Source organism: Rhyacophila brunnea, unplaced genomic scaffold (assembly GCF_057557595.1).
Source record: "Rhyacophila brunnea isolate RB1 unplaced genomic scaffold, BYU_Rbru_1.0 scaffold_23, whole genome shotgun sequence".
Taxonomy (NCBI): Eukaryota; Metazoa; Arthropoda; class Insecta; order Trichoptera; family Rhyacophilidae; genus Rhyacophila; species Rhyacophila brunnea.
Window position 1 is genome coordinate 21,541,838 of NW_028232893.1, and position 13,234 is coordinate 21,555,071.

Sequence of the window (13,234 nt, forward strand, 5' to 3'; positions counted from 1 at the left end):
AACTTCCAAAACTCGCGAGTGACTGGCAAATATTTTACACAAAATTAAATAAGTATGACCTTACTGTACCTACCTATACCTAATTCAAATATAATTCGCAAATCTGCATGTGTCACTAAGGACGTGACGTCCAAGGACAACGGAAGTAACCTAGACATCGTGAACTCGACAAAAATTATAGTCATATTAAATAAAACTCACAACCAGTGAGTTGAATTTTAATGGAAATTTTCCGTTTTAACTAAGCTTAGGTACAGTTATTTCTATATAGCCAATAATGATTCTCCTCGATTTGCCGCCCTTCGTGGAACTGCCGCCCCCAAGCGACGCTCAATCAGCCTACCCCCACGGGACGTCACTGCGTCCCTGGCCTATATGATCTTCTTACGATCGAACTGGGAAAAAAATATAGCCGGTGGAAGTGACTTTTTCTCTCATAGGTAGGTACTACTTTACGAGTTTGAAAATATTAGTAAATAAAGAAAATTTGACATTTGAGGTTTGTCATAGACAAAAACCACACTAAAAAAACAAATAATTTTTCACACCATGTAGTTACAATCCACCGTGAAATTATTAAAATTATATTTATATACGATAATCATAAATTAATAAACTTTGCACAATTTAAAAAAAAATGATTTGATACAAAATTATTATGATTGTGTTTAATCGCAGATAATTTTTTTATCATAATATATTATAGTTTATGGTACAACATAACTGTCAAAAATTCTCTACTGTCAAAATATGTCAAACGGTCTGATTTTCGACGTTTAAACTGTGAAAGATTCAAAATAATTGTATATTACCATACTGCAAGGCTATTATTTTAACAAGAAAATGGAAAATTGTCAACAATCGTCAATGTTTGAATATTATAAACACAACATTTGCAGAGGGTGTTTGATGACTTCGTCAGATGTAATACCACCTACCGATGAAATAGTTTTGAATTCTTTTACAGAATTTTCTAATATACACGTACGTATTTCTAAATAAATCCAATGTTACGTATGGAATAGTTAATTAAATTATAGATTTGGAGCAAGATATGATTGGATTTTTAGGTGCTTAAAAAAATGAAATATTATGAGGTAACTACTCATATTGTGATAGTCAATAATTATTATTCAGTCTAAAATATGGTAGAATCACATACCTATGTAAATATATCGTTCATTTTATAGTACAGTACTCTCTCAGTAATCCGCCACCCAAAAAACCCAATTAATTAATAAATTAAAAGTCCAATTAGTGAAAACGGTGGATAATAGTGCATTCATACAAGATATTGTAAAAATTAAAAATGGTTTTGGTAATTTTGCCGCAGAGGTGGACACGAGCTTTTATAATTTTTTTTTACGAAAACAGTTTATTCCATATAGACAATTATAATAAATACCTTTTTCTGTCGGCGCATCGGCTTTTCGATCCAATAATCGTTAATTGAAAATTTGAAATTTTTATACATTTTGATACACCATTATCACAAACAAAGATAACTTATATGAGGTAATATTTATTAGGTTGGGGTAGGTTAGATTAGGTTAGGTTAGGTTAGGTTAGGTTTGGTTTGGTCTAAAAAGAAAGTTGTAAAATATCATGTCCACCTCTGCGGCACATTTACCATGGTTTTTATTGAGAACTTTATACTTACTAGCAACTTACGGTTTTATTTATGATCTAAATCAAGTACTGATGTATTAAATTATACATATTAAATATAAACTAAGTTTATTAACTACACAAGTACCTACATATTAAACATTAAATCATTTAACACAACCACTTGTACAGTGTTGTTTGTGTTTTCCCACCGCCATCTTTAGATTAATAAAGCCTGAGCATAGCTTTTTGCACAAGCAACGAGTGGTCCACTTTTCAGCTGTAAAAATTAGATCCCAGATTGCTTGACATATTGATTCGCCCTTTCTCGTTTCAAATTGAATTATAAAAAAATCTCAAATCAAATATATTAACTATCAGTGTTATTAATAAATAATATACATTAGCTGTCAAAGTCAGACTAGTCCTTCACACAAAAACCGGTGGTAATATCGATTTCCAAGAAATATGTAGCATGCATTTGTAGAAGGTGTGTTAATGCTAGAGTATTATTTATCATGTAACTCATCTATTCAAATCAAACCATTCCCTGTGTGAACACGACAGACACGTCAGTATGAGCACTCTATAGAACAATGACAGGTCATCCATAGACAACAACGGGAGGGGCGGAAAAGGTAGGACCTATATCTATATATAGATTATTATTCTAATAATTCTACTTAAGTCGGCAATGGTTTTCCTGAATATTGTTGGAAGATTATGTGAGTGGTTTACAAGCATAGTGAACCAAGTCCATTCTGGTTTTTTTTTGATTAAGCCAGGTTCAAACAAAATATTTGAGTATTTCTAATTCTGTAAGGGTATGATTCAGTGTTGCCATCTTTTTCTATGCTGATTATAGGACAAAGGCATAAAAATTATAGTATTTCCGAAAAATATATAGTACAGGAACATTTTTCGTCTTGAATCCTTTAAAATTATACTATTTTGGTATATTTGGTGTAAAATTATAGTATTTTACATTTTTCGCGGAATTAAAATTATATTATTGTACTATAATTATAGTACGGTTGGCATCGCTGGTATGATTACAATTCTAAAGTGTTATTTTGAGTACATTTGAGTTATTATGTAATGGAAATCGGTGACTGGACAAAACAGAACAGCCAAGGGAAAAATGAAACATTATTTTTTGTGGAATCTATTTATTGATTAAATTTTAAACGAAATACATATACTTATATATAAATATTTAATATTAAAAAAAAAACAATTTTTATGTGAAATCATCAAGGTATAATATATAATTTCATTTTTTTTTACAATACCGATATTTTGAAAATAATGCATTTTTTTATATATAGAGTATATAAAATTGTATAATGTAATTACTGCATGTTGGCCATTTGGCGTAAATACCTCAATTTATCTGTTTGATTTTGATAATCATGTACGACTATTGCCACTCGATTACTAAGTATCTCATACTTTTTATTTATAACTTCAAGGCGACCTGTATGAGCACTAGCTAATAATAATCGGGGTGCCGGACGAAATTAAAAATCACGAAAAAATGGTTTTTCGTCTCTCCTGTAAAAAATTGCGCAATCGCAACGCTTAGTTTGAATTGCGCAAATTTTACAGGAGAGACAAAGATCATCCATTTTATAAAATTTGCGCAATTCAAGATAAGTGTTACGATTGCGCAATTTTTTTTAGGAGACAAATAAGCATTTTTTTATCTCTCTTAATTATTTTTCGGGATTTCGACCCAAACCCATCCTAAGCTTGCCGGCAATTCCGAGTTAAGTTTATTTGAGACTTTCTAGCGATTAGTAATGCAGAAATTAGGTATATAATTTGATTTATTATGGCGTATTGAAAATCTCTGCTATTAAAAATCTATCAACATAATAGAGATAGGACAATTTCAATATTAAATTTATATTTTTCCTGAAAGGTCATAGTTATATTTATAATTGTTCTGTTTTGTCACTGTTCTGTTTTGTCATGTTCTGTTTTGTCACCGAACTATGGAAATCATACCATTACAGAATAAAAAATACTCAAATATTATGTTTGAACCTAGCTTACTCAAAAATAACCAGAATGGACTTGGTTGACTATGCTTGTGAACCACTCATGTCATCTCGTAATTTATGTAACATGATGAGTGTATTGACGGTTGCATTATTTTCCTCTGCCCATTTAATGGTAACGTCAATCCCAGCTAGTGCATCTTCTGATTTGACTATATGAGCTACAGTCGGTTGACAATTATTGTCATCATCCTTAGAATCCAAGCCTCTTGATATATTTCTGAGCTCGTCTTCAGTTGGAGGTGGCGCATGCGCGTACTCCTCAGAACTTTCTGCTATCTATTCTTCTAAAACATTTTGCGTTAGCTCTGAGTTTTCAGTCGCCCTCTGAATCAATTCTTCTAATGGAACTAAGTCTTCCGGTTCCCAGATTTCATCATGGAGGGCCACAGCTTTTTCCACGATTAAATTATTGCTCATCCCGGTAGGTTGTTCCATTCCTCAACTACGTTAAATACGACGGCGGAAAGCTGATATAGTCACTCGGCGGACTACTGAATTTTACATATGAATACCGGCAAATTATATAGCTTGATTATTTGCTTTTAACTAGTAAAACTAACAGCGGATTATAGTAGTTGTTGGATTACTGAGAGTGTACTGTACTCCATATCGTTTTTGTGATCGAGGTGTTTTGAGACCAAAAACCAAACAAAATTTAACACAACTTACTGTAAGCTAAAAATAAGTAGGTTGTGTTAGGTTTTAGTTTGGATTTTGATCTCCAGTTTGGCTGACGTTAGCTGACAAAGCTTAAGACATCATATGAGGTAATGCCCATTGCATCACTCCTTATATGGAAATGTATTACGTTTGACTGGCATTTGTTGATGAGGCTTGCATTGTTGACCGCCACAACTATCCGTGAAAGCAACAAGCAATATGTCTTAGAATGAAGTTTCTGTGATAACACTACTCTCTCACCGAGGGCCTCAAGTTTTTTGAATGCCTAAAATTTTACATATTATTCATCATAATACAATGCATTATTTTGCAGGTATCCAAGGAAAGTATATTGCCCGACAGACTCTGCCCGGCATGTTTACGAAGTATAAAACATTTTACGAGGTTTAAAACAAAATGCCAATACTCTAATAGAATACTATATAATCTATTAAACATCAGTCTAAGTAACAATGGAGAGGTACGTACCTAGCAGTGGCGAAGGGTGGAGGTAGGCTGTTAGAACCCGCCATAAATAGTGCACACTAAACTTTATCAGTCGTATGTATTTGTTTTCATTGAAATAAGACTACAATTTACAGACGGTGTTGGTTAGTTTTTAAAATTCAATAAATCCCTGTGAAACCAAGCCTTAACAGATAATAGTAAAAAAATACTTGTCTATCTATAAAATATCTAAAATTATGCAATTAAATCATACATAACTTCGGATATTTTATAGATATAATAATATTTATATCTATTATAATTGAAAAGGTTTGCACAATTTTGTCGTATCGCCCAAAAGATAGCAAAACTATTATGGCTTGGTTTAGGGAGGGGGCTTAATTATTTTTTAATAAACTACCCAACACCATTTGTAAATTGTAGTCTTAGTTCAATAAAAACAAATATGTATGACTAACAAAGTTTAATGTGTACTGTTTATGTTGGATCTTAACAGCCTACCTCCACCCTTCGCCACTGATACCTATGCTTTAAATTTTTATGCTGTTGTAAGGGCCAGTTGCAGAGTTTTTATTGATAAATTAACCTAACATCAGTGTCAGACTTTAAATGTATGTACCATTTTTGTCAAAATTGTCAAGCGTAACCCGTATGTATCCGCATATGGAATATTTTATTTGTACGGAAGATAAATAGAATTTGAATTTTGACATTGACTCACTAAATGGCCGATTTCTTCCGCGTAATGTTATGCGGCTATCAAGTTCGACTAAGCATCTGGCCCTAAGTCTACAAGAGTCCAGTTTGCTGGCTCTCAGTTTTGACGAAATCATTCACTCTGATACTAAAGTGATGTTCAGTATGTATTTTGACTTGTTTTGGATGATGACAGGTCAAGTATGGAATGTTCAATGAATATGGAAGACAGAGCGCAATATGGAATTACTGCTATCTTCCTAAGACCTCGTATATCATTGGTATTAAACAAATATCAGGTATTGAGTCTTTTCTTCACCGTCACCGGTTTTCGAATCCGGATACCTCGTTTACTAGTGACAAACGTTTTCTTTTATAACTTAGATGCAGACGTCTACTAACAAATCTCATGCTCTTTATAATATAACATATATTATATTACTATATTAAACATATATTATATGTTTCTGACTGCCGTTTCCACCCTTTGCATTACATCAAACACTATAAAGAGGAAACCTTGACATTTAGGTTATAGAAGAAGGTTGTTTTTGTCGCAAATTTTCCATAGATTTTTGTACTTTTTTTCCAGTTTAGTATGGATGACTTACTTGTGGAGAGAAGTAAACTGTTTTATGACAGTAATCCACTGTCGTCTTCGAAGACTGTCACTGTCGAGTGTAAGAGTTTATTATCTAGCCCAAACAAACTCAATGTATTGACCAATGGCATTGAAGACAGCTGCGTAGAAAGTAGTGATCCTTTGGCAGATCAATCGATGATTCAGTCAGATCATAGACAAAATAACGTCTTCTATACTGTTCAAACCGGCTATGAATGTTCAATTTTTGATTTGAATCAAGAATTAGTGTCCACTGATGTTTCAGATAGATTTATCTGTATCGAATCCGTGTTGAATAGTTCTGCTTCAAAATTGAAGGACGAACCTGATCAGTGCTTCGAAATTCAGATTAAAAAAGAATTCGATCCGCTTGCTGAATATTTTGAATGCTCGAATGATGTCGATTCAAATTTTGAAATTGATACTACAGGTAGAAAAATGCTCAATACGAAAGACAAAATGGCAGTCAAAATTGAGAATAATAGTATAGCAGTAAAAGAAACAGGTTTAAATAATTTCGATGAGTTTAATGTTGATGTTAAATCCGAAAAAAGCTCTGTTATAACATGCGAGGAAAATTCTAAACTGAGCCCTATTAAAAGAAAAGCCATTTTAAAAAGGCCGGTAAAACGGAAAACTGCAGTTGCGATATCAAAAAAACCTGGGGATAACGTGGCCAAGGATATGAGACGAACGCCGGTGGTTGCTTTCGGAAAAGGCAACGTGAATATTTTGACGTTGACTATCGAGGAGCAAATGAAAGAGATTGAAGACGCTCGGAAGTCTAAAGAGTATATCGATTCGCCGTTCAAGTGTGAGTCGTGCGCACGAGGATACATGTTCAAAGTCTACTGGGAGAATCATCAGGTTCGTCACACTAAGGTTAGTAGTTCAGAATTCTACGTATTAGAAAAACATCTACAAAAAAATATTATGCCGGTTAAGACTCAAACCTTCACCCTATCTAATTATGACGAAATTAACTTATAGTAATAGCGCCTGTATACGTGCATGGATGTACTGACAACAATAGCGTGTAATTAAACTATTTCAACAATAACTGTTAACAAACAAATGTGCCGATTGTGTCTCTAATCTCATTTTTCAAGCATAAGTGAACGCGTTTGTCGTCGTTGTCAATTGACGGGTTCGGACATTTTGCGAAAATCGGTTAACGTCAAAATGCTCTGCACAGTATAGTTTGTATTTTTCCGTCAGGTTCGCCACTATATTTCTACTGCGCATGCGTAGATATCGTGCAAGTTGCAACTATCGCTTGAAAATTCAGAAGCCGCTGAAATTTTTTTATACGTGCATAATATTATAGTCTTGCAACATGCACATTAATTTGTATTTACACATGCATTTTCTTGTTATGGTCGCGATAATACGTACAACCAGCAGTGAAACCATGCATATATAAATGGGCTATAATGCAGTTTGTTACCCATTTTTTATCGTTTTTTTTGTAATAATTTTACCGAGGCTTTAACCCGCTACTATATCGACCCTCTCTGATCTCTTCCATCTTCCTGAATACCAGAGCACGCTTCAGTTCCTCGACAATCTCAAAGATATCTACAAGTCGCAACTCTACTTTGAGTCATTCAAACTAGGGGCATTGTACCGCCGTGTGTATAATGTCCTCCTTCATCGCAGGGCATTCCATTTGGGAGCCGCTGATTCACAGTGCAGATATTTTTTTACGATATCGTTGCATACGTTTTTATCTCATCAATTGTACCGGTAATAATCATGATTCAATTGAAATTAGATAAATGCCACTGTTCATAATTAAATATCTATTTTTATTATAGGTACCAGTAAACATATCTGTTTACAATGTTTAATGTTAAATTGTCGTTTGCTATTGTCTTCGTGGCTGATATTTTTCAAGGTAAGAAGTCTTTTCACTGCAGTTCGCTTATTTTTACTTACAGTTATCCGGAGACCACGAGTGCCAGATCTGCGGGCAGCGTTACAAGAGTGCTGAGTCGCTCCGATTGCACACAGTGAAACACGAACGGCGGCTGGAGTGCGAACAGTGCGGGAAGGTGTTCATTGGACGTCCGGCTATGGCAGACCACATCGCCAAGCACGGCGGCTTGTTGGAGCTCATGCTCGTATGCGAAACCTGCGGCAAGATTTCCAAGTAAAATATTTAACTCCATGTTATTTTGTGTATAATCTTCTTCTTCTGCGACCATGTCTGCCCATTAGTTGGGAGCATATAGACACCACACGGTGTCTCCAAGAATCCCTGTCATTTGTGAGTCTTCCTGCATCTTCCCAGGTCATGCCAGCATCCTGTAGCTCCGCCATATACACTGTGGATATTATTTAGCGGCCTTCCAGGACGCCGGAATCTGGTTGGCTTGAAGAACAGGCAAGCCACGTTGAAATTTTCTTGAGGCATCCGCAACATGTGGCTGAGCCAGGCCCAACGTCGCCTCTTCACTCTCAGTGTGATAAGAGGTTGCTTGGCCTAATCTCTTATCTCGTCATTACTCCTAAAGTCAGTTTCCACCGCAAATATCTGTTCTCGATGTTCAGTATACGGTTGCTCAGAACTTTCATAAGGTGCCGTGACTCGGTACCATAAAGCAGCACTGTCAGAATGCAAGCGTTGAATAGGCGGTATTTGGTTTTAACCGAGTACAGTCATGAGTCCCAGACACTCCGCATCGAGTTGAATGTTGCTGCACTCATTCCTGTTCCGAAAGCAAGCTCTATTTTGTGATGTACACCCCGAGATATTTAAAGCTGTCGACACTCAATAGTTTGTCCATCATCAACCACGGGGAAATCTGCATCAGGACAGGTGCACATTGCAGGATTGCACAATTCCTTTTTTTATGAGTAATAGATAAATATTATTACGATATAGTATAAACAAACCAGGCGATTACCGCTTTTATTTCTTCGATATATCAATACAAGCTTTTGATATTTTGTTTGCGATACATTATAAAATACCCTCTGAAAATTGGATAAATAAACAAATACATATCAATCTTTCGAAAGAATCATACATAATATATTGTTTTATTCATATTATGTTTATTATGAAAACAGGTGTCTCGAAAATTTGCATATTATATTGTTTCACTTGTGTACCCTCGTGAAAGTTATTAATTTTGATTGTTTTTAATTTATTAATTTAGAAATTGGCGCCAACACACTCGCCATTTGAAAGGTCATGATCCTGGCAACCGGACCAAATGCCCGCAGTGTCCGAAGACCTTTACGCAGGCTGCTACAATGCACGATCATATCACGTTAGTATGATAATATCTCCTTTATATTATTTTCAACAAATGGCGAGCTTTTTATTGGTTACCTGTATAAGGGGTGTAGTTGTTTTTGTTTATTCAACTACCCCCGTTATTGTTTTATATTCAGACAGTTGGTTTTGTATGTGAAATGTGATATTGCATGGGCGGTGTTGAAGGAAAACACGAGTTGATTCGTCGTGTCCCCTCAAAGCTAATCAAATGCACCGCAGAATTTCACACAGTAGTTCTTACTAAGTTTGATACTGTTTATCACTTTAGCAGTCGATAAGCATAGAATAGACCCACTGGTCCAAATATTTCCATCAATCTCAATACATATATACACATTTTTTTATGGACTAAGATACATTATTTAATATTTTTATGGACATAATATTTTAGTCGAATGTAATTGAGCTCTAAACCAAAATGCCATTATATGAAAAGTCATATTATGAGCGGAGGTATAGTATGGTTTAAGTGTATTTTGTACAGCGTTCAAAGAGGAATCGAGATCGTGACGTTATGCGTTTGTTTCACAGGCGCGTCCACGAAGGCGTGAAGAACTTTGAGTGCGAGATCTGCCACCACAAGTTTGTGACACGCAACGAGGTGAGGATGCACTCCGTCAAGCACTCGAATCGGAGAGACTTCTACTGCGTGGAGTGCGACCAGGCCTTCAAGTCAAAGGCATCGCTGAGAATTCACCTTAACAATTCATCCAAACACATCGATCCGGACAGTCCCACGTAAATTAATCACTGACATGTCACTTTTTTTACGTGCGCTACACTAATTTTGTCGGTAGAGTGAATCCGGTTGATGTATAATGAGCTTGGGTACTGTCACAGTTTCATTTGTTAAGATTACTTAAGCCCTCGAAATAATTCAGGAAGCCAGCACCTAATTTACTTAAAAAATATTCTATCGACTGAGGATAGGATACTTGATGGAATTTGAAATTCAATTTTAATTGATCTAAGTTTTGTACTTTTCCATTTTAATCATTTTTAGTGATCCGGGTTTCGCCCTTTGGCATCTTCAGGCAATATACACACTCACCAAAGACAAATGCACAACTTATATGATAACAGAATATAGTTAATTATCACCATTATATATAACGTCGTTGCACCTTCAAAATCATTTTCACAAGACAGGTTTTTTGCACCAAAAATTTTATAATAATTCCTTCTATACCAAAGAAAAAATAGTTTCGGTATGCTATGGGCGATCCGACGGAAATAGTGCACAATTTTTCATACATTTATTTTCGTTGCATTAAGCATAGGTACATAATATTACAAATGGTGATGGTTAGTTTTTTTAAATCCAATGTATGATTTAATGGCGTAATTTTAGATGCTTTTTTAGATAGATAGGCAAATATTTTATTGACTATTATCGATTATGGTGGGATTACGCAGGGCTTAGTTGAATTTTAAAAACTGACCAACACTATCTGCAATTTGTAGTCTTAGTTCAATAAAAAAAAATATGTATGACTGACAAAATTTATCGTGCACTATTTACATTGAATCTTAACAGCCTACCTCCACCCTTCGCCACTAATATACTATCACTATTATCGAAAAAGAATTGGGTGTGTGTGTATTATTATTTTTTTAAACTTATAAATAGTATGTCATGTTTGCATTATGTTACTAAATATACTTAGAGTTTAAATTGATTTTGTATGTTTGTAGATTCAAGTGTAGTGATTGCCCGAAACAATACAACATGGCGAAGACGTTGCAGGAGCATGTAGAATCCGTCCACCTGGGTTTGATGAAGTGGGCGTGCCGGCAGTGCCCGAGCAAGTTCACCTCGCAAGGATTACTCCGTTCCCATATGACGGTGCACGGGGTCGCCAAAGAGAAGCGCAAATCCCATCCCTGCAAAGTCTGCGGAAAAGTTTTGGCTGTACGTATACGTATATTATATAGCATTTCTTTTTTTGCATTTATATAATGTTTGAGGCGTCCACGGTTGTTTTTTATCGTAATAGATTTTTGGGTTTCCACCGTGTGCACTTCTTCCTTCTTTCCTCGATGTTTCGGGCTCATTGCAGAGGCCATTATCAAGAGATAAAATGTTTTATGATGAAATGTAGTGTAGGTATATGAATGTAAACGTTGGTCTGAGAATGTCGAAAGGAATCCGATTAGCTAAGAGTCAATCGTTACAACCAGAGATACCGGCTCGAATATTGGATTTTGTTGATAGTGCCGGAAGCCATGACGTTTTTAACCGTAACCCATCATCCCTATTAATATTTTCATGGTTTCTATGAATTTCGATGGCTTACTTTACCAATCGTGCGAAATATCCTTTATTCCGACCCAATATCTTGGTTTCAAAGTCAAATTTGTGTCCTGTATCCATTGAGTGCTCGGCAATTGCTGACATTGTGTAGTGTTTAGGTCGGTATGCCCTCCCGTGTTCACTCATACGCTTTATTTACTTTTCTAGAAGTTTGGCCTATATATTTTTTCGGACATCCGCGTACGGTACACACCTGCCGAGTCCAAAGGCTGCGAGTCCTTTACTGGTATTGCGGACTTTTGTCGATGTTGAGAATATTGTTTCAATCGTGTTTTCGAAGTATCCTGAAAATGGTATCAGTCGTGTTTTTAATGAAGGCAGATAGGCCCTGCCTCTGAACTCTATCTCTTCCTCCTGACTAATTGGGTTATGGTTGATTTTTCTTTTGGTGGCTTTTTGGATAATCTTGTTAGAATATCTGTTTGCTTGAAGTGCCTTTGATACTTGAGATATCTCGGATTTTAAATACGATGATTCGCAGATTCGCCGAGCTCTTGTCATCAATGTCGAAATCAAACCCAATTTTTGAGCAGGGTGATGGTGAGATAATGCATGTAAGTAACGATTGGTATGTGTTGGTTTTCGGTAGACGCTGTGTCCTAAAGAACCATCCAATTTTATAATAACTTCCACGTCAAGAAATGCTAGAGCTCCATTTTGTTCAATCTCCATTGTGAATTTAATCATTGAATGTAGATTGTTTAAATGGGCGGAAAACTTATTTAGAGCTTCTATACCGTGAGGCTATATTAAGAAGGTATCATCGACATACCGTAACCAGCACGAAGGTTTTAACCTACACGTGTCAAGAGCTGTCTGTTCAAAATCTTTCATGATAAAATTCGCAACCACGGGAGATAAAGAGGACCTCATAGCGACACCTTCGGTTTGTTCAAACACTTTACCCTGAAAGCTATAGTAGTTTGGCGTCAGACAGTGCTTGAAAAGTCCAGTCATCTCTGCGGAGAAAATTTCACCTATTAATTTCAGGGTATCATCTAGGGCAGGGGTCGGTAAACTCTTGGACCAAAGGAGACAAATATGAGTGGCACAACGGTTAAAAAATTTCTAGAGCCATACGTACCTATAATTTTATAAATATGATTTATAATAACATTTTATAATAATTAATTATTTATGAAGTAAAGAAGATTTTCCAAATACAACTAACGTAAATATTTGTTTTTATTATTGAAATTATAAATATATTTTAACAAAATAAAAGAAATTTCATGCATTCCTTAAAACTAATGTGAACAATGAATGACCTTCCTTGCATTTCTTTGGAGAGTTTCTGTATGTTTGGTATGTAACTTGTAGTTTTTAATTTCAGGCACGACTCAAAATTCTCATCGGTCATTTGGCTTCTGTAAATGCTATTTATATTGTTCATTGTTCACATACATATTATGTAGACTCGCATATGAGTTCGGAAAGCTATTCCATGTATTAAAAATCGTAGTATCTACCTTATATAGATCTTTTAAAGTGCTCTACCTGTGTTGTAAAATTAA

At 35.3% G+C, this 13,234-nt stretch overlaps 1 protein-coding gene across 1 annotated transcript in view; it reads left to right on the forward strand.

Moving 5' to 3' along the window:
• The first annotated feature begins 714 nt into the window (after positions 1-714).
• Positions 715-13,234, forward strand: part of LOC147069708 (uncharacterized) — a 31,440-nt gene continuing 18,920 nt past the window's right edge. The window contains exons 1-7 of the mRNA XM_085950728.1: positions 715-984; positions 4,669-4,815; positions 6,091-7,002; positions 8,061-8,272; positions 9,285-9,398; positions 9,938-10,144; positions 11,102-11,318. Of these exons, the coding sequence (XP_085806854.1) occupies positions 844-984; positions 4,669-4,815; positions 6,091-7,002; positions 8,061-8,272; positions 9,285-9,398; positions 9,938-10,144; positions 11,102-11,318 (1,950 nt within the window). The 5' untranslated portion in view covers positions 715-843. The remainder of the gene's footprint in view (positions 985-4,668; positions 4,816-6,090; positions 7,003-8,060; positions 8,273-9,284; positions 9,399-9,937; positions 10,145-11,101; positions 11,319-13,234) is intronic.